The sequence below is a fragment of the Embiotoca jacksoni genome, unplaced genomic scaffold, assembly GCF_022577435.1.
Source record: "Embiotoca jacksoni isolate LCO1_2020_lvr unplaced genomic scaffold, fEmbJac1.0.p SCAF_25, whole genome shotgun sequence".
NCBI lineage: Eukaryota > Metazoa > Chordata > Actinopteri > Embiotocidae > Embiotoca > Embiotoca jacksoni.
In genome coordinates, this window is record NW_027185376.1 from 194,091 (window position 1) to 213,473 (window position 19,383).

The 19,383-nt window shown below is 40.2% G+C and overlaps 1 protein-coding gene across 2 annotated transcripts; it reads left to right on the forward strand.

Moving 5' to 3' along the window:
- The first annotated feature begins 1,085 nt into the window (after positions 1–1,085).
- On the forward strand, positions 1,086–17,833 carry LOC138204284 (nucleolar and coiled-body phosphoprotein 1). 2 transcript variants are annotated; one of them, XM_069159413.1, is made up of 17 exons: positions 1,086–1,360; positions 1,921–1,964; positions 2,494–2,558; positions 2,644–2,783; positions 2,893–2,953; positions 3,103–3,307; positions 3,431–3,517; positions 3,656–3,736; positions 4,533–4,703; positions 4,861–6,029; positions 6,640–6,825; positions 8,076–8,703; positions 8,789–8,859; positions 9,926–10,066; positions 10,769–10,929; positions 11,516–11,606; positions 11,845–17,833. In XM_069159413.1, the coding sequence occupies exons 1-17, from the start codon at positions 1,337–1,339 to the stop codon at positions 11,925–11,927; spliced, it is 3,408 nt and encodes a 1,135-aa protein (XP_069015514.1). In that variant the 5' UTR covers positions 1,086–1,336; the 3' UTR covers positions 11,928–17,833. The 2 variants fall into 2 exon arrangements, with proteins under 2 accessions (XP_069015514.1, XP_069015515.1); XM_069159414.1 differs by lacking the exon at positions 3,656–3,736.
- Positions 17,834–19,383: the final 1,550 nt, after the last annotated feature.

Below are 19,383 nucleotides of genomic sequence, written 5' to 3' on the forward strand. Positions count from 1 at the left end.
ATATTATACATTTTGATGTAGCCTATTAAAATGCGTAATTTCATTTAATCAACCACATTTTTCATCCAACTTTGAGTGACTGATAAATGGACGTTTTATAGCTGATTGGTAGCATGCTCATTAGAGTGATAAGAAGACAGTACATGTAACAGTGTACAACAGGTTGTATTTAATCACCTCGCAGAATTATATCAAATGACAACTTACATTTTTCAGCTGAATGTAGCTGTTTCATGTTGACATACTAATTTTGAAATAAAGTGCAGATCAAACACATTGTCAACTGTTTTGAATGTTTAGCATGCGGGCTTTGTTTAATTATAATATGGCCGACAAATGAATATATAACAAGCAAAACAGAATAATGGAAATGGCGAATTATCGGGGAAAACAAAATGTATATTATTTTTAAGTTCCTATTTTTATATATAAATATATATATATATGTATATATATATATATATACAATAAATATATATAATATATAAATAATATATGTATATATATAATATATACATATTATATATAATATATGTATTATATATGTATAATATATGTATTAATCTATGTGTATATATATATATATTTATATATAAATAGGAACTTTTTTTCTTTGAACATTTTCAAAGATCTAATATAGTGTAAGCATAGCATTTGTATTAATATTTTGTAGGTCACATCTTTGTTTTGGTCTTTTGTGGAGTATTTTCTGAAGGTGAGGGGTTAATATTAAACTGTAGGGGGCGACAACGCAAAGGGAGACTTCAAGCCAAACCCGTTGGAAGAGAAAATTGTAGAAGAAGAACACCCTTAGCGGACCATATATATTATATCCCTGCGCGTTGTCTTTCAGGCACCAAGCGCAAACCGAGCCAGGACTATTTTCACTACCTACAAGCGCCAACAGTCCGAGAACTACGTATTATTTCATTACACTCACGTTTCACGCGGTAAAAGGCACGGACTGTGGGTTAGCGTATCTCGTTTTGACGATTTTCCTGCCTGTGAGGCAGTGCACCGGGCGGAATAACGCCGGCCCTCCCAGGAGTGCGCGGGTTATTCAGCCTACAAAACAGCGCCATTGTTTTGCTAACGCTGGTCAACAGTCGAATGAAATAGCTTGTCCACTAACTTTTCATCAGGCGCTACTCCTAACTTCATCGCCGTAGAGCGGATACACACAAATGCAACCGGAGGAAGGGGAGAGGGGGGTGGGGAGGCTGGCCGATTAAAGAAGCGACCGAAAACGAAATGAAACGTGGCTGTTGAGGGTCTCGCTGTTGGAAACAAGTCGGCTAACGTGACCGTTGCGACAGGAAACAACCAGCGAGCACAAATGGAGACGAACTATCCCGCTTTGGTGAGTTAAACGTCTTCTTGTGTTCCGCCCTTTCTTTGTTTTCATCCCCCGGGAAAACCGAAACTCAAAACGTAACATTAAAAAAACAACAACAACGTGTATCGGTTTTTGTTTACAAAACAACAACAACAACAAGCACTGCCCTCCTGTGTTGTTTATCTTGAGAGCCGGAAGCTCTTGATCAGGTCATCAACACCAGTATTCAGATTTTCTTTTAATTCATTTATTTTATTTTGTCTTTTAATGGCTTAAATGTTTAAAGTCTTTGATGATGCGCAGCACCCGGGGAAACTGTTTTTTTTTTTTTTTTTTTTACACTGTGTTACATAAATAACACATTATTATTGTTTTTCCTATTTATATTTATTTGTACATGTGTTTGTAGTAGCGTGTACTGGTATTGGGCCATGGTCTAATAAGTTGTACTATTAATTCAAGTTGATGTCCTTAAACAGTGATGTTTTTCTTTTATTCCTAATTTACAAAGTTTAGTACAGATTTGACTGAAACTACAGGTGAAAACTCGGCTAATATATTCCGTATTTGTTGTCTGATCACAGAAGAGACCCAAGAGAAAGCTCTCCTACCTCACAAACAAGAAAAGGTATGTTTAAACACGTTTTAAAGGGAATGCCTTGTTAGGTTAATAATTCATAGTTTTCATTTGCTGTTGGTAAGTGGAAGACTGTTGTGAGCGAGCGCTGTTTTAAATCAGAAACCACAGAGCTGAAATTTGGGATCTGTGCAACCTGTCTGTGAAGACTCTCCGTCGTCCAGGTCCTGGTCTCTCCGACTGTTATCTGAAGGCCACTTGCTCCTTCAATAACACTTCTGCTTCAGTAGTAACAGTAACACTGAGACAGAAGCTTTATAGCGTACAGGCTTGTTATATGCCTAAATGAGCTTTACTAATTTTATTTCCTGTGCGCTGTGACACTGATTGTCACCATTTGTCTCAAATAAATGATGCGGTTATGTATGTCTTTCTCGAACACTGGCTTTTTTTGATAGCTATATATATAATTTGTGATTATTGTGGATTTATTTATATTGAAAATCTCTGGATTTGTAACGAGAAGTATGAAACGCTACAACGCTCATTTTACACTGACCTTTTTTAAAAAAATTTTTAGTTCAACAAAGCAATGGGCCGGACCGTTGACACTGGAGGATGTTGACAGGATGTTTGATGATTTGGGTGAGTGGGATTCACTTGATTTATGGTTTTGCGGTTCGTTTTTGCATTTTCAATATGTTAACCTTGGCTTACTTATTCTTTTCAGACTCATCCCCACATGATGATCCACTTCCCCTGTCTAGTATGCTCCAGACGTTTGATATTGAGACAAACCAGAATGAGACGGGGGTCTCTCCGGTCCCAGAGGAGGAACACCCAGTAGAAAAACCTCCAGAATACCAAGTGGTAATATACAGTGACCGTTCATGTGCTTTATGTAGCTTTCTTGAATTGGACAAGATTCGATGCCCTTAGATGTTGTGAGTCATGACATGTATGTTTTATTCCTCTTTAGGGTCCTAAAGGAGATGTCCTGCATCCTGCAGTGAGATCACCCAGTCCTAATCAGGACATTGGTAGGAGACATCAAACCTGTAATTTACTGAAAAAATACTTTCTCTTTTTAAAATAAGACATACTTAATGTTCAGTCACTTTTCATGTTGTGTCTAAATGTTTCTCATTTTAAGGTTTTTTTTTTTTTTTTTTTCTTTTCCTTGTTGCAGATTTGGACATCCCATTTAAAGCCCATGGTCCTGTACAGACATCTAGTCCTATCGAGCAGAATGCGGGTGTAGGAGAGCAGGACAAAGAAGGAAAACAAGTGGTGTCCCCAATTCTCTTCCCCTTTGAAGATGAAGGAAAAGAAGAGGCAAAGACGGAGTCGCTACCCGCCGAGAACCCTCAGTGCAACGGACAAGTCACAGAGGAGTATGTCAAGTAATACTCATCCTGCTACCGGGAATAAGATGTTTGAAATTAACTCTGCTTGCTTTTGTGTCTTAGGAGTGTTGTTTTTTTTCTAAATGTGTCTACAATTCTTCTTTCTTCTAGGATTGGTGACTCTGAATTGGAATCTCCTCCAAGCAAGATTGCTCTCACCAAACAGTCTCGTCAGAAAAACAAGGCAGAAGCATCATGGTAAGTTTTTTGTTTTTTGTTTTTTTTCCCTTCAATTCTCAACAGTGTGTTAAGTTTTCACAAGCCAGTGATATTCACGCCCTAAATAGGACTAAGTTTGGCATTCATTTGTTTGTTATTAATGTGTTTCATATGCAGCAAAGAGAGAAACATAGCCAAAGCAAAAACCCCTAAGAAACCTCAAACACCGGTTTTAAAAGGCCAAAGAAAAATACCAAGGTATGAAGTGTTGATATTTTTTGTTCTATTGGTATTGTTAGTTTGTTCTTTGACTCCAGCTCTTTTGCCCCAGTGATACTGGACACTAGTACCAGTATATGGGAGTTAAAGAACAACCCCTAATTATATGATGGCTAATATTTGTTCTACGCAAAATCGTAACAGAGAAACTTTTTGGGGACTTCTCTACTTTGCTCATGAAAGAATTGTGGCTGTGTGTGCACCGTGGTACAATATCACATTTATACTATAACAATTACTCAGTTTGACAGTAAAAATCTAGTCTTGTGAAGAAGTGTGAGCCTTTTAAAAGTAAAGAAAGGATTGCTTTTAAAATAAGGCGATGAATAGTTTTTATTTATCAATGAACAGAAACCAGTCTGTGCTTCAGATGTGAAGCGATTTGTTTTATTCTTGGGATCTCGGCACACAAATGCATAACTAAGTTTGAGGTAATTTAGAAACATTTAAATAGTAAAATGCTGGTTTTGAGTCTGTATCAAGATGCTTACGTTATGTTTTTGGGAAAACATTTTGGTTGGCTTTTATTTTGACATTGGATTTTGTTTTTAAACTTCCGGACTATAATATAATAGTACGGATCAATAAGTTCCGAGACTGCTGCTTGTACAGCGACCCAGAACGTATTGATCCACCCTTGTACAATAACAGTATTACATGTCTTGTGGCAGTTATCGCGGCATCATATTGTGCCATTGTTTATGCAGCTGTTTAGCCCTATTTAGCCGTCGTAAGTTGCGTTTCAGTTGTATTGTTTCGTCTTCGCGGATAATAGCAGGCAAGAAAACTCCGAGCCGCCTGCTGTCTCGGTGATGAAGGAGCCTGAACTTGCAGCTCCAGAGAAGAACTCGGAAAGCGATCACAGGCGAGCACCTCTGGACACGTCCTCTCGTATTGGAGCTTTTCTGCAGAAGCTCAAAGATGCTGGACAGTCAAAACCTGCATGGTGAGTGTAGAGAGAGTGCACCTTAATTTGTTGCTCTGACCATGTCTGAGGGACCGCAACTGAAACATCTTGACAAAGTAAAAGCCTCAGCGGTAATCTTCGCGTATTACTTCATAAAACAACAAAGAATTAATTTGTTTGTTTGTGTTTTTTCAAGTTCCAGGAAGTTTCTGTCATCGGTTAAAACACCCACTCCTCCTCCTGAGCCAGAGGACGATTTTCTGATTCTGGAAGATGATACGCCGTTTTGGTTTTCCATCCCACGTAAAACTGCCCCCATTAACAGAACGAGGCAGCGAGGGACCTCCAGCACCGACAAAGAGAGCTCAACGGACAAGGAGACGAAGGACGGCCCACCAGAGACGTCACAAAAACGGATGAAGAGACGGACTTCCAGCACCGACAAAGAGGGCTCAATGGACAAGGAGACGAAGGACGGCCCACCAGAGACGTCACAAAAACGGATGAAGAGACGGACTTCCAGCACCGACAAAGAGGGCTCAATGGACAAGGAGACGAAGGACGGCCCACCAGAGACGTCACAAAAACGGATGAAGAGACGGACTTCCAGCACCGACAAAGAGGGCTCAATGGACAAGGAGACGAAGGACGGCCCACCAGAGACGTCACAAAAACGGATGAAGAGACGGACTTCCAGCACCGACGAAGAGGGCTCAATGGACAAGGAGACGAAGGACGGCCCACCAGAGACGTCACAAAAACGGATGAAGAGATGGACTTCCAGCACCGACGAAGAGGGCTCAATGGACAAGGAGACGAAGGACGGCCCACCAGAGACGTCACAAAAACGGATGAAGAGACGGACTTCCAGCACCGACAAAGAGAGCTCAACGGACAAGGAGACGAAGGACGTCCCACCAGAGAAGTCACACAAACGGACGAAGAGACGGACTTCCAGCACCGACAAAGAGAGCTCAACGGATAGGGAGATGAAGGACGTCCCACAAGAGACGTCACAAAAACAGCAGCAATCAGACGAGGCCAACAGCATCGTGGGAAGTCAGACTGTTAAACAGAAAGTGAAGAAGAGGAAAGGAAAAGAGAAGAACTATGTGGAGACTGGGCCGGGAAATGGTGAGGACAAATTGTCCAGTCCTCAGGATCTTCCTGCAGGGGACTTAATGGAACAAAAGACACCAAACAAAAAGAAAAAACAGCTCAAGAAAGTTCCATCAAAAGAGAGTGACAAGGCAGAGGATCAACATAAAGACGGCGCGAGCAGGGAAAAAGAAAAACCCTCTCGGAGAACAAAGACGAAAGCACAGAAGTCCTCTGAAACAAAGAAATCAAAGTCCTCAGAAGATGGTAATGAAAATCAAATGTTTTTGAATGTTTTCAAAATCGATATTCTGCTTTTGCTGCCCCCCGTTTAACAGTTGTAAAGCTGGAAACTTAAAGATCTCAATCCACTTACATTTAGGTCGTTTAATAATTGGTCTACTGTGAATATATTTAAGTTTTTTTCTTTGTAGGGTCATCTGTAACCCAAACGCAGTGCAGAACTAAAAAAATATCCAACTAAGAATGGGCTCTAATTAGATATCACCAGTTTTGGCTGATTTATTATACTTTATACAGGAAAAAAAATGTGATATCATCAATAATCCCAATAAGAGGTATTAAATAATGTGGTATTAAAAGGTAAAGATACTTAACTTGGCAAACATGTGAAGTCATTTTACATATGAATAAGTTCAGAGCAGAAACTTTCAATGAACAGCAGACGACAAATAAGCGGAATAAACACCATTATATGGAAATCGATGTGCAAGAAAATACATCGTTAGCATTACAATATGAAACCGCTCCTCTTCACCGTCCTTCATTGAAAACTAACTGGTAAAAAGTTTTTTGCGAGAACTAGCAGAGCAGATAGCGTAACATGTATTGCATGCATTCTCCTGTCGTCCCACAGAACAAGAAAAGGCTGAACGAAACAACCAACCAGTTGAGTCTGACAGGTGTTCATCCGATGACAGTCCGGTTGTTGGGAAGAGGAGGAGGAGGCCGCAGGCGGGTCAGTGGTGGTTAAGCTGCCCTGAGAGCGCCGAGGAAACTGACCGCGAGCAGGCTAAACTCAAGAAACACTCAAATCCTTTACGTGAGTAAAAGTACCGGTAGCTAAATATACATGATGCTGTCTGACAATGCTGATGCATCAAATGTGTTTGGAGCATTTTATGCAGCTGGTTTAAGTTTGAGCTACTTTTCACATTCTCATATATGCTGTTTGGTAATTTAGTCACTGGCCTCCCAACAAGGCGTTGGTCTCCTTCAAATGACCAGGAGGTGAATCTTGATGGGCCATAAGATAATTCTTAATCTTTGCTTTCTTCTTTGCTCGAAAAAATATATAATTTAAGTAAAACCATCTGAGAAGTTTGGTTCGTGTTGCTCAGGGTGTTTTAATACCTTCGCTATTTATTCTGGTTAATCAGACTCTGGTTGTTTTTCGTCTTGGTGTAATCACGTCTGACCACAGTAATCTCACTCTGGCGGGAACCAAAACAACGGCACCGAGACCGTTTAGAGGCGGTGGCATTCAAGTCTGAAGCGGTTCATTTGTGGTGGGAACAGTATCCGACTCTGCTACCAGGTGGACAATGAAAGTTTGACCTGAGCGTCCTCGTTCTGCCGAGTCGTCTTGACGGCAGCTCGTCTTCTTGGCAAAGTGCGAAGCGGGATTTTCCAAGACGTTTCCCCAAAGTGCATTTGTCGTTCTGTGGCTGCAGTTTTAGCTGTTAAAATGGAGAGCAATGTTTCTCTCACGGAGATGTGCACTGGTCCAGAATACTGGATTTTCCTTTTTGTGTTTACTTTTTTTTTTTTATTTTACTCATCTGACCGACGAGCTGAGTGAACGATGTCTCGGGGTTTGCGCTGATGTACTTTGGTTCGCTTGGAATTTTTTCACTGTGTAAAAAGAATCATTATCAAGGAGAAAACACACAAAGTTTACAAACATATCAAATGATTAAAACCAATGCAAACAAACGTCAGTTGTAAAAATAAAAAAAAACAGCCTTTGTGGAGATGCTGACAACTTTATAGACATCTGAAATATGACATGGGGCCCAACCAGAGACTTTTTTAAATTTTTTTAAATAAAGACTAACAACCCAAAATGGTTTGGAGCTACTTGTTTAATATTTAAAAAAGTGATTTATAAGCTTTTTGTGTTTTTATATGGAGTCCTAATCTGCAAATGAATCAGCAACTCTAACTGTCAGATAAATATAGTGGAGTAAAAAGTACATTTGCCTCTGTGGAGTTGAAGCCGTGTGTGTAGCAGCATAAAATGGAAACGCCTCATAATTGAGCTTAACGTGAGTAAATTTACTTTTGTTCCAGGTGGTCAGAGAGTTTATCGTCGCGCCTCTAACGAGAGAAAATCCATCACACCCGCATCACCGGCCTCGGCCAGACAAAGCAGGCAGCAGCTCAGGGAGGCAGAACCAGCGAAACGGAGGAGGAAACCGCCGAGTTGCTGGTGGATGGTAAGCAGCATTGAAGATGAGGATTTGGAGATGGTGCCGTCACAGCCCGAGCAGCTTCATCCCAAGGAGCCCAAACCTCGTAAGCAAAGAAAAACCGAGGCTAAACAGAGCAAATCTCTTGGACTTGGTATTCCTAAAAATGGCAGCAAAGCAGGCTCGTCAAAGCCACTGGGGGGAGCTCACGCGCCTTCCCCGAAACAAATGCCACCGTCGTCTCTGAGGACCGACAAACGCTCTCTGCCGGCGTTTAAAGACATTCTGACTTCAGTCCAGACTTTGGTGAACAAAAGAGACACGCGCAGGAATAACAGACGTAATGTCACTCCACACCACGTCGAGGAAATCTCTGCTGCTGACTGTCAAACAGACAATAGGACCGGTGCTGATATTCTCAGTGAGGATGGAGGTGAATGCAGCAGCGCACAAAGCAGCTCCCACAACCACGAGACCCCTCAAAGCAACAGGTGTCAGTCAGACAACATGTAAGGGAAAGTTGCTCTATTCATCTTTACCTGTGTCTCTTGCCGTATTTTTTTTTATTCACTATTTCTAAATATTTTTGTTTAGGTCGAACGTCTTCAAAAGTGGACCGATCTCCATGATTGAGCTGGAACAGTACGAAGACAATGACGACATGAGTAGGTGTTAAATAATGTCTAAATGTTTACTAACCCCTTTATTTTGATTTGTCTCCCTGGATTCCAGTTTTTTATTTTTTTTTATTTTGAGGCTTTTCTGCATATTTGATTTCATGTCATTCCTTACACCCCTAAAAATACAGATTTACCGCGTTTGATATATTTCCCCCAATACTTATTATTTTGATTGATCAAAGTAATAATAACGAATAGCCTCCTAACATTTCTGTAGATCTAGAATGAAAATTCAAGGAAAGGGGGTAACACTTAAGGTAGAGATGTCTCACTTTAGTGTCACTTTCAAAAAGCACGAGACAGAAATATTTACCACAGGACAAGCCGTAGGTGTGTAAATGGTAATAATCAACAAGGCTTGAAGAGTATATAGTTGTTTGAAAACTACAGCTGTATGGATTTTCTTTTTTGTTGCAGCTATAAAACTGCACTTCAGTCACCAGCTGGTTTCGTTTACTTCACCAAAGTCAACAAAGCTTCATCACAGTCAATGAAACGACTAAGAAATGTAGCGTTTTTGGGGATGATATGATCAATTGCTTTAAAGTAAGAACCTGTGGTATTTTTGATAACTTGGAAAAAAGTTATCAAACTTTTTTTCAAACTCCAAACAAAACACCCAAAACAGATTAAATAGGAATACAGAAGCAGAAAAGCAAATTCAAAATTGGATTCAGATTCAATAAAAGGAGAAGCTTAAATGTAACGTTCACTGTGGGGCAAAGGAGTGAGTGAGTGCGCTCAGTCGGTGGTCGCTCCGTCCTGAAGATGTAAAATAAATATGACACGTGTGACACTTGTTCCGTCAGGCTCCAAATGCAGATTTCAACGCTGCACTCCTTTACACGAAAGCTCCTTTCACCTCCTGTGGAGACTCGAAAACGCTGCAGTTGGGCCTTTTTCGCTTCTCCACGTGCAGCTCGCATCACTTGAATATGAATGCTAAACATATGAATATATAATTGTTGACTGTGTGCCTGAATAAATGGGGGGGGGGGGGATGTTTTCTGACTGATCACTAAGTGTACCTCCCATCTGTACTGTGTTGCAGCTCTGCCATCGTCCAGAGTCCACGCCGTGCTCTCGGCATCAGATCTTTGTGCCCCTCCTCTCACACCGCTGGTATTAGAGCCGAAGGATAACGACAACGTCTCCGAGTGGCTTAAGAACCTCTGGGCCACCACTGCCGGCAGTAAGAAAAAAAAAAAAAAGAAAGAAAAAAAAAAAGCCAGTTCTGAATTCACGGATGAGTTTGTGTTTCACTTAATGCTGTTTCTTAGCTAAATGTGTGATCATCTCGTATTTGGATTATCGGCTCCTGTGAACGAGTTGTCTTGTGCGACAGCAGGTTTAAAAAAAAAAAAAAAAAAAAAAGCGGTCGTTCATGGACAGAGTAACCACTTCCTGATGCGGAGTTTGATTTTCACACTTTCTAGAGTTGAGCAGATTAATTAAAACATTTTTTTTTTATTTTTTTCATTTTTTTTAAACCTGTTAATATTTTTATTTGGTGTGTTGTTGTATGTTTAAATGTATGTTATTTAGACACACGTTCATTCTGTATGGAGAAGAAACATTTCAGAGAAGCTCGTCGATTAGATGTTGTCACTGTAACTTAAGAAAAGTCATCTCAGTTCATTAAAACAAAATGAAAGTTTAAGTCGAAGAAATGAACACCGTGTATAAACTTGCATCACATAGGTTTACAAAGTTGATACAACTTTCAAATCTCAAAGTTTTTAATTATTTGCTTTTTTTTTTTTTTTTTTTTTTAATCTGTAAAGCGGACAAAAAAAAAATTCTATTCAAACAAAACATTTTTTGAGGTCGTGTATAAAACGAAGTGATTACTGGTCGGACCTGTCATTTGAATAATTTTGTAATCTTGTTGCAGACGGTGCTGCGGTCACTCCGGACCAGTTTGACTGGTACTCCTACCAGGAAAGAGCCATGGGCCTCCAGGTCGACCTGAACAGCGGCTCCATCTGTAACGGAAAGATCCTGCTGGGATCCCACATGAAGAAGCCCCTCTGGGTGGATCACAGTGCCACAACAGTCTGTACACTTCTTATTTTGTTTCTCACACATCATTAGGTTGTATTAAGCCCAGTTCAGACCAAAGAATTTGCGACAAGACAAAACATTGCCGGGAAAAAGGTTTCAGCAGTGTGAGCTGTCTACGTTCGGGCAACCCGGCTGATGGTGCTGACTGACACTCAGCTGGTGTTTTTTTTTTTTTTCCCCGGATTATTATAGGAAATATCAACACTTTCATTAGCCTCCAGGGATTTCTGTTGAAGCATCCATGAGTGGCTCCAAATTATGGATTCTCTCCATATTTTTTTTTTTTTTTTAATTTCATCAAAAGCCACCAGTAGAAACAGAACTACAGACCGTTGTTTCTGTGGACATGTTCCTTGATAGGATGTAAACTTGCAGGATTCAGGCTGATGCAGACTTGTGATTTGCAAGTCGTGAAAAGTCGTGAATCTTTGATCTGAACGGACCCCCTCTCACTCCTCTTATACACTGAAGTTCTTAAAGTCCATCCATTTTGTATTTTCTTTAATTTACTTGCTTCACTCTTGCATTATTGTCTTTTTTTTTTTTCCTTTTTTTTTTTTTTTTTTTTTTTTTAAAGGTTTTTAACTTATTAACGAGTTCTGTGATTGTAACCATCGACGGCAGCAAGTCACATTTCGGACCAGGAAAATCCTTCATGGTGCAGAGTGGTAAGAGTATGATGTCATTACATTTACTTTATTAAGCCAGTAGTACAGTGCTTGGTTGGAAATTTATAATCCAGTTTTCCAGGTGATCGTTTCATCAGTTGTGACCACATAACATATAAGACCTTTTAGTGGTAATTGTACTTTTTTTTTTTTTTTTTTTTTTTAATTTAAAAAAAAAAAAAAAGTTTAATAATAGTCCTGTTTGTTTCTCACCGATGTTACTATTCTGTTCACACAGGTCATGCCTACAGCATCCACAACGTCAACGCACAACCTGCAGTTCTGTACTTCACCAGGATATTCACCGAGAGTTCAGAGTGAAACAGTCGGGTGAATGTTCAGAAATGACCAAACACCTCAATGTGTTTTAAAATAGACTGGGGATGTGCAACCAATGAAATTCTCTTACTTTAGCTATTAGAATATAGGATGTAAATAGAAAATTGTCTGCAAGTTAGTTTTTACTTTTTTTTTTTTTTGGATCCTAAGCTGTGCTTAAAATTCTAATATTCTGATGAGGTAAAAAAAACAAACAAAAAAAACAAAACAAGAGAAACTTGTAAATAAAGTTTTATGCTTTTTGTTACTACGGTTGAGTTTCATTTGAAGACTGAATGCGTTTACACGGCAGCCGTGCGGTCTACAGTACAGATCTTGTTCAACATCATGCATCACTGTCTGCTAAACAGAGTTGTCAGATACAGTTTTATTAAAACAGGGTATCATTATCTGACACATTCGTCACCCTGACACCAAGTTTCATGAAAAGCGGGCCGAATGTTTTTTATGACAGATGGCATTGAAAACATAACCGCTTTGGTGGATGTAATAATACTACTTGACTGATGTCTGGTGACATTTTTCAGCACAAAACTGACATAAAAAAAAAAACAGAATTTAGTCGGTGTTAAAGAGACATTTGTCGGTTATATACAAGACCATGGCTCACACGCCAAAATCACTTTCTTTCTTACATCTGCTACAAGTCGTATCTCCTGCTCTGTCATGAAACATTTAATAACCTGCAAAATTACCTTTAGGTATAATATAACACTGAACTGCTGAAAAGTTATTTTATTGTGTTATGAAGGTCCTTCTGTTACAAGCGTTTGAGTCTGTTTCCGCAGGCTATAAAATGTCCATCACCGACACGGATGCCCTGATGGAGCCCCTCGAATTCAACTAGTCAACATCCACGACTTGAAAAGAAAACGGAGGTAAAGAGCGTTCTGCGCAGCAGAGCTTTCGGCAGCCTGTCGGTTTGATCTTTTCAACGTGTAGTTTTAGCTGTGCACGGTGCTCCAGCAGCCTCGGGGCAGGATCTCCTTCAGAGAAGTGGATGCTGCTCGGACCACCAGAGAATTCACTGGAACGGCCTCCCAGGTCTTTAATTATAAACCATATGCCTATGACCAAATATGCTGCCTGCATCTGCAGCATCTGTGCAGTGAAACGGACAGAACATCAGCTCTGCTCTGTTCATGTGAGAGAACAGGGCCGAGTGAAATGTTTCATGTTCAGCATGAACTTTTTCAGATGAAGGGTGTTGGATTTCGGTACGACTTGCATATGTTTGGTGTAGTGTTGTGATTCTGATGACTTGTCACGCCGAGCGTGAGCAATGTGGGTTTTTAACGTAGAGCTCTACATGTGTCGGATAGCGCTGGAGAAACCAGGGTCTAAAGTCTGGTTTTACTAAATCAAGCCTCGTGTTTTAAACGGTCCTACTTTGATAGACAGATTAACACTGTTGTTGGTTTTTCAATTTCATGGTATTGGAGGACAAGAAAGAAGATATAACATGTTGATAATTCTAGTTTTAATAACTTGAAATGCTGATTTTAATTCTTGACATTAATGGAGGCTGAGAGGATTTGTTTGTCTTCGACTTGAGCAGTGTCCCAATTTATTTACCTTCTTAAATGTACGCTATTTTTGGCCATAAGTGCGAGGAACTCTGCAAAAAGATGGTGCATGTTTTTTTTTTTGTTTTTTTTTGCCATATGCAGCACTGAACAACTTGTAAATGAATGGAGTGCCACTTTTGAAGATGTAATCCGGTTCTCTTTTATACAACCATGGTGTTGCCATGGTTTCTGTTGTGCTACAGCTAAAATACCCCGTTTTCAGGCTGAAATAATCAGACCATCACCTTGTCCCACCTGGATATATGTTTTTTTTTTTTTTTTAATCCTCCAGATGGTGCATAAGTGATTATGTAGCCAATTATGCTGGCGTGGCAGCGATTGTCTGTGCATACATGTATGTAAAATGCAAATATCAGTCACCAGGGATTCTACAAAAGTGCCAATGTGCTCTCAATGCAGAATTCAGCATGCTGAAATACAGTCATTACATGGGATTTGTTGCCAAGAAGAAGAACATAAGCAAATGTTTGCCTGACGTTCAGAGTTATGTTTTCATTGAGAGCACCACGGTGGCGCTGTGGTCAGCACTGATGCCTCACGGCAAGAAGGTTCTGGTTCTTTCTGTGCCGAGTTTACATGTTCTCCCTGTGCCTGCTTGTGTCTTCTCCGGGCGCTCAGGCTTCCTCCCACAGTCCGAAGACATGCGTGTCGGCCCTGCGATGGACTGGAGACCTGTCCAGGGTTTGCACCGCATTTGGCCATAGTCAGCTGGAAAAGGCTCCAGCGGTGAAGGTTGTAGATTGTAGACGGATGGATAAACTTTTTCATTAATGTGGAGTCACCTGAATCTAAGAATTATTGCGTTTTCGTGGGGAGAAGGTCTTTTCCCATTTTGTGACTAGTAGAAGTTAGATTTCTCCCACCATGAGAACATTTTGTCCAGCTTCTGATAAAAGTGAAAAAAAAATAATAGAATTCCTAAAATATTGAATTCATCCTCAGGGGAACGAATTTCACTCAATAGTTAGAAAGACTTTTTAGTCACCAACGATCAGAGCTTTACCGCAAAGGCTGACTAAAAAAACTCAAATCAGAAAGGGAGTGGAAGAAACGGGTTGTGCATTTGTCCTGGCTGCCTGCCTAAACTTGAGGTAAAGTGCAAATGTACAATCCCATCCTGGGATAAGTTGGTTTAAGTAGAAAGACAGGCACTGAATAATGTATTCTTGAGAGTCTGCCTAACACAGAGTTTAAACTCAGCCCACGACCGGCAAAATGCACTCTCTTGCTCACATTGCTGTCTCTTAATGCATCTGACATAAGTGTATCTAAAACAGTGAGGACACATACGGCACTTACCCGATTGGTATTACTTGGGGGAGGGGGGATCAACACGTATTCTCATAAAGATTCATCCCACATGTCAAGTTGCGAAAATGAAAAGATGGTTTATGTTTTAATCTGTAGAGTCATCGCTCTTGAAGGATAAATTATTCCTCCTCTGGCGTAAGTTTGACTTTTTATATTTACCGCCTGGAAAGAAATGTTTTGATGCCGGCAGTTGTTGCTCTGAAAGTCTGTTTTGATATTATTTTTTCTGCAAAAAAAACTTTATGGGTGAAGAGTTTATCAACAAACAGCTTTCGGAAAAACCACAGTGTTCACAAGTCTGATAAAGTTTGAGTACAGAAGGCAGCGAAAGTTAATACAAGCTGCAGTGTTTACACTTCTGAATAACAAATCTGACCCGCTGCATTGTAATCCAGAATTAGAGCAGCAGGAAGAAACGTCAGCGAGAAACCTGGCTGTTAGCACATTCAATAAGCAGAATATCAATCACACAGTATTTGCCTTCACTGAGCCTTGCATGCCATAAGTTAATTTGTCCGCACAAAGGCTATACAAGCTGTCTGTGATTAGTCTGAGTCTCCGCCCTAGCAGCAGACTTCAAGCATTGAGTATGATTTCCCTCCTTTGTTCTAATTGGCCCGGTGCTCTTGTTTGGCTTTTGACCCTTTTGCTAATAGGCACGAGAGCGTATAATAAACTGTTTAACAACAAAGCCGTTGTGTCGCTCCATTAATCAGCGTACAACAATCCAGCAATTTCAGGTTCAGGCAAAACAGCAGGAAATGATTTTTTAATGTTCATTTGAATTTTTCACACAGGGGCTTGATCGATCTGAGAGGGAAATTACAGGCGTTTAATATTTTCTCAAAGAATATGTTCTGAATTAAACCACAAACAGCAGAAAGAGCTGCATGCCGCAGACTAAAATGTACTCCCCCACCTTCCCTCTCTCCTGTTGTTTTACATCCTGGTTACACCCTTGTTTACAGAGGATATTTACACACATGGCACGGATGCAACAGGACTTTGAGGAACTTTAACTGATTCATTATCCACATGAGTTACAGGGAAGAGCATATTCTTGTAAACAGACTCGGTGTTTAAGTCATTAGGACAATAAATGATACACACATCCACTGTGTAATGTGGAAATAGACAGAAGAAACACCAGGACACCCTTAATGTCCACAGAAAAGTCTCAAGAGTTTGACAGACTGCGCCCATTTGGAATATCGTTTATCTTTATGGCTCGAACATTGAGTTTATTTCGCACCGGACCTGGACACATAACTTTTTCCCCCAAGAATTTTAAGCACATGACCTCTTTGATTATGTGTTGCATCTGTTGGTGTTTCCAGAATGATGAGGGTTTCTGTGGAGACTGAATCCACATTTTTTCCGGGCCGTCCTAACAGGTTAATCTGGTACGTTTATGTAGATTTATAACTGCACAGCCTGACAATGGAAACCATTTGCATGGTAGCATACTGTACTGTAGAACCATTAAAATGTCTTTCATGTGAGCGCTCCACTGTGCTAATGGCATAAGAGGTGCTAATGGCATGAGAGGAAAAAGTCAATTTGATTTTGGGTGGGAAGAAAATGTAACTTAATGAAAAAAGTTGTCAAAGGTTGGAGAAACGAGGCGAAATTGGAAAGACGGCACTGCAGGTGCTCCTTTGGCTCATGTTAAAAAGGTACGAGGACAGAGAGACAAAAAGAAAATTAAAACAGTGACACCTGTGACAAGATTACAGAGCTACAAAGTCCAGGGAGAGAAGTTGTCAGCGTGGGTGGACGGGCCACTGTTTCGAGCTGACAGCTCAGTTTCTTTTAAACAAGACAATATTGGTTACATGCTAATACTTGTAACCGTTGTGATTAATGTTTTCTAGTCTCGAGGCGTTGGACCTGGTGAGGTTTGGTTTCAAACTGCAATTTTGTGAGCGAACTAAAAACTTTTTGTGACGTACCTTAGTCTAAATATTCGAAATTCTTTCAGACAACGTGCGTCAGATGTTGGCGTGTTTGGCAAATTTGTCCAGTAGCCTTTTCGATTTGAATGGGAAAAAAATGAACAGTTTCATTTCTTTGCCATTACACCGTTATGAGCAGCTCTTAATTTAATCTCTTGTTCATCTTTGCTGTGTGTTTTTCAAGTTGAGTTTTGATTTCTTTGTCGAGCAAAAGTTCAGTTAAATTTCAGTTGCTCCCACGGCTCATTTTTACTTCTTTAATGGTTCCTTTCTTCTTCTATTGTTAAATAAGAGAGGATATGTTATCTTTACCATAGCATCGTCATATTAAAAATGGGTTATTTATTTATTCTTTTAATAATGACTTTAATAAAGTTTACTGTGGTTTACGTCTTGCCTCTGGTAAACTCCTTCTGCTACAGGTTGTATCGATGGGTAGGGACACGCAGCTTGTACAGACGTTCAGGTCGGAAGACTTGTTCAGTCTCAGACTTTTCACAATGTTCTGGGCAAATAGACCGAAGTAAAAACCAACAGTGGCATTACTTCCTTCAGCTTAGAAAGGAGTCGCTTTCAGCAGGAAGCAGCGTGTTTTATTTGACTTCACCAAAGAAAGGAGAATTAACTTAGATTATTCATCATTGTCTTAAGAACTGGACATAATGAATACACACTAAAACTTTTAAAGTAAATTCAGTGAATGAAAATTTGAGTTTCAAACTATGGAACAGCTGGTGATGGTAATAGCCATTGCCTTGTATATTCACTCTGACTTGGTGTAAAGACTTTGTGATGGACACTTTTTTTTTTTATCCAGTACTCTTGACTTGTAGCTGTGTGCAGTAACTGAAAAATAACCACTTTTCTAAAAAAAAAAGAATAGAAAAGAAAAAATCAACAAATAAAAGAAATGAAGTACTTGAGGCTTTGAAAATGTATTTTTGACCTCATCCCATAATAAAAGCTAAATCTTACTTCAGGTTATTCATTAAAATCATTAAACTGCAAATTTAAAACCCACTTGATGTAATACAGTCCGAACTACATGCAGAATTCATTTTTATTATTGCTGCTGAAAATCTAAATTTATGCCTCAATTAAATGACAGACTTTTCAATATATTGTAAAAAAAAAAAAAAAAAAAAAAAAAACTTAAGCCCTTTCATTATTAAATCCTTGTGGATGATTTCCCCCTAATGACTGAGCTACCTGTCTGATCACTCATCCCCCCCCGACTCAGTCCCATCACATCCACCCACAGTCTGCTCCTCTAACTGAGCCCTGCTCCTCGGACGCACTTCTGATCACGCAGCAGAAGGACTCTCGGAAGAACAGCACACATGTTTGATGTATGCTGGACCCCTGTTTCTCTTGAGAATGAACCAAAACGAATGACTACAGTAGAGAATTTTGCTCAGGGTTATGCTCTTAATGAGGCCTCGAGGAACAGAAGTAGCCTTTGAATCTAAAACTCCAATTATCTTCTGACAGCTGGTTCGGCAACTTCAACCGTGTATGTTCCCTCGTCAGCACAATACATTCAGTAAGAGTAAGAAATCAATGACCACAGCGATCATTTTCTTCTGGTAAAAGGTGGATTCAGGGCGAAGTCATTTCTCATCAGCATGTTGTTGCAAACATTTCAGAAATGCTCTCTGGGACGCTCATTCAACGCTCGCTAACCCTGAATTCAGTCTGCTCCTACTGAACACTTTTAAAACTGTAGATTGTTGATGGCAGCAGCAACTCCAGCCAGATGCACCTCACTGCCCGTAGGCTACCTTCCTCTCAGATATGAAGTGAGCTGCAGAGAGAGGGGGCAAGATAAAAGCAGAGCAGCTGTCTGAATGATATCACACTGATATCCAGTTAACTTATGGAGTGGCTGTAATAACTGCTACTTGATTATTAGCCCTTTATAAATACACGAGTCAAGGAGCGGCTAAAGAAATGATTGATCACGTTGTGGGTTTTGCGTTTTTATAAAAACCAGAAGCTACTTCAAATTTTCCAATTTTTTTGTCGCATGTCGGTATCAGCTCACGATGTTTCCAGTTTTTGCCGATTCATTTAATCTCTGAGGGGCTTTGCACTTGCAAACTGACGTGTCTCTGTTCGAAAATAATGTGACATGCCTGTTTTTGTAGATCCTGATCAATCTGTACCGTTCCCCGAGTCTATATCCATCTCCCCCCGGTCCAACCCATTTCTCTTGCAGACATATCATCCCGCTGCACAGCACATCCCTGTGAAGTTCCTTCATAATATGCATGGTGGCTTGAAAGCTGACAATGTCATCCCACAGTGATTTAATGAATAATCACGTTAGCGGTGTATGCGATCCCCGACGTGACCTCCTCCTGTATCCCACAGTTTATCTTCGACTGAGACAGGCCTGAAATGTCCGTAAATTCACAGTGGGGGTGGGGGATAAAGGATCACGACACGTTTGGCTCCAACATCCAGAAATACAATCTTTCAGTGCCCAACATTTTTCAAATGTCCACTATAAGCTGCCACTAAATATTTTCTGTGAAAAACACTTCTGACACAGTACTGACATCCATGGCAGTGGTGAGGGAC

Coding starts and splice junctions, on each gene's coding strand:
- LOC138204284 (XM_069159413.1), top strand. CDS start 1,337: ATGGAGACGAACTATCCCGCTTTG. Junction 3,308..3,430: donor AACGGACAAGTCACAGAGGA/GTATGTCAAGTA, acceptor TCTTTCTTCTAG/GATTGGTGACTCTGAATTGG. Junction 8,860..9,925: donor CGAAGACAATGACGACATGA/GTAGGTGTTAAA, acceptor ACTGTGTTGCAG/CTCTGCCATCGTCCAGAGTC.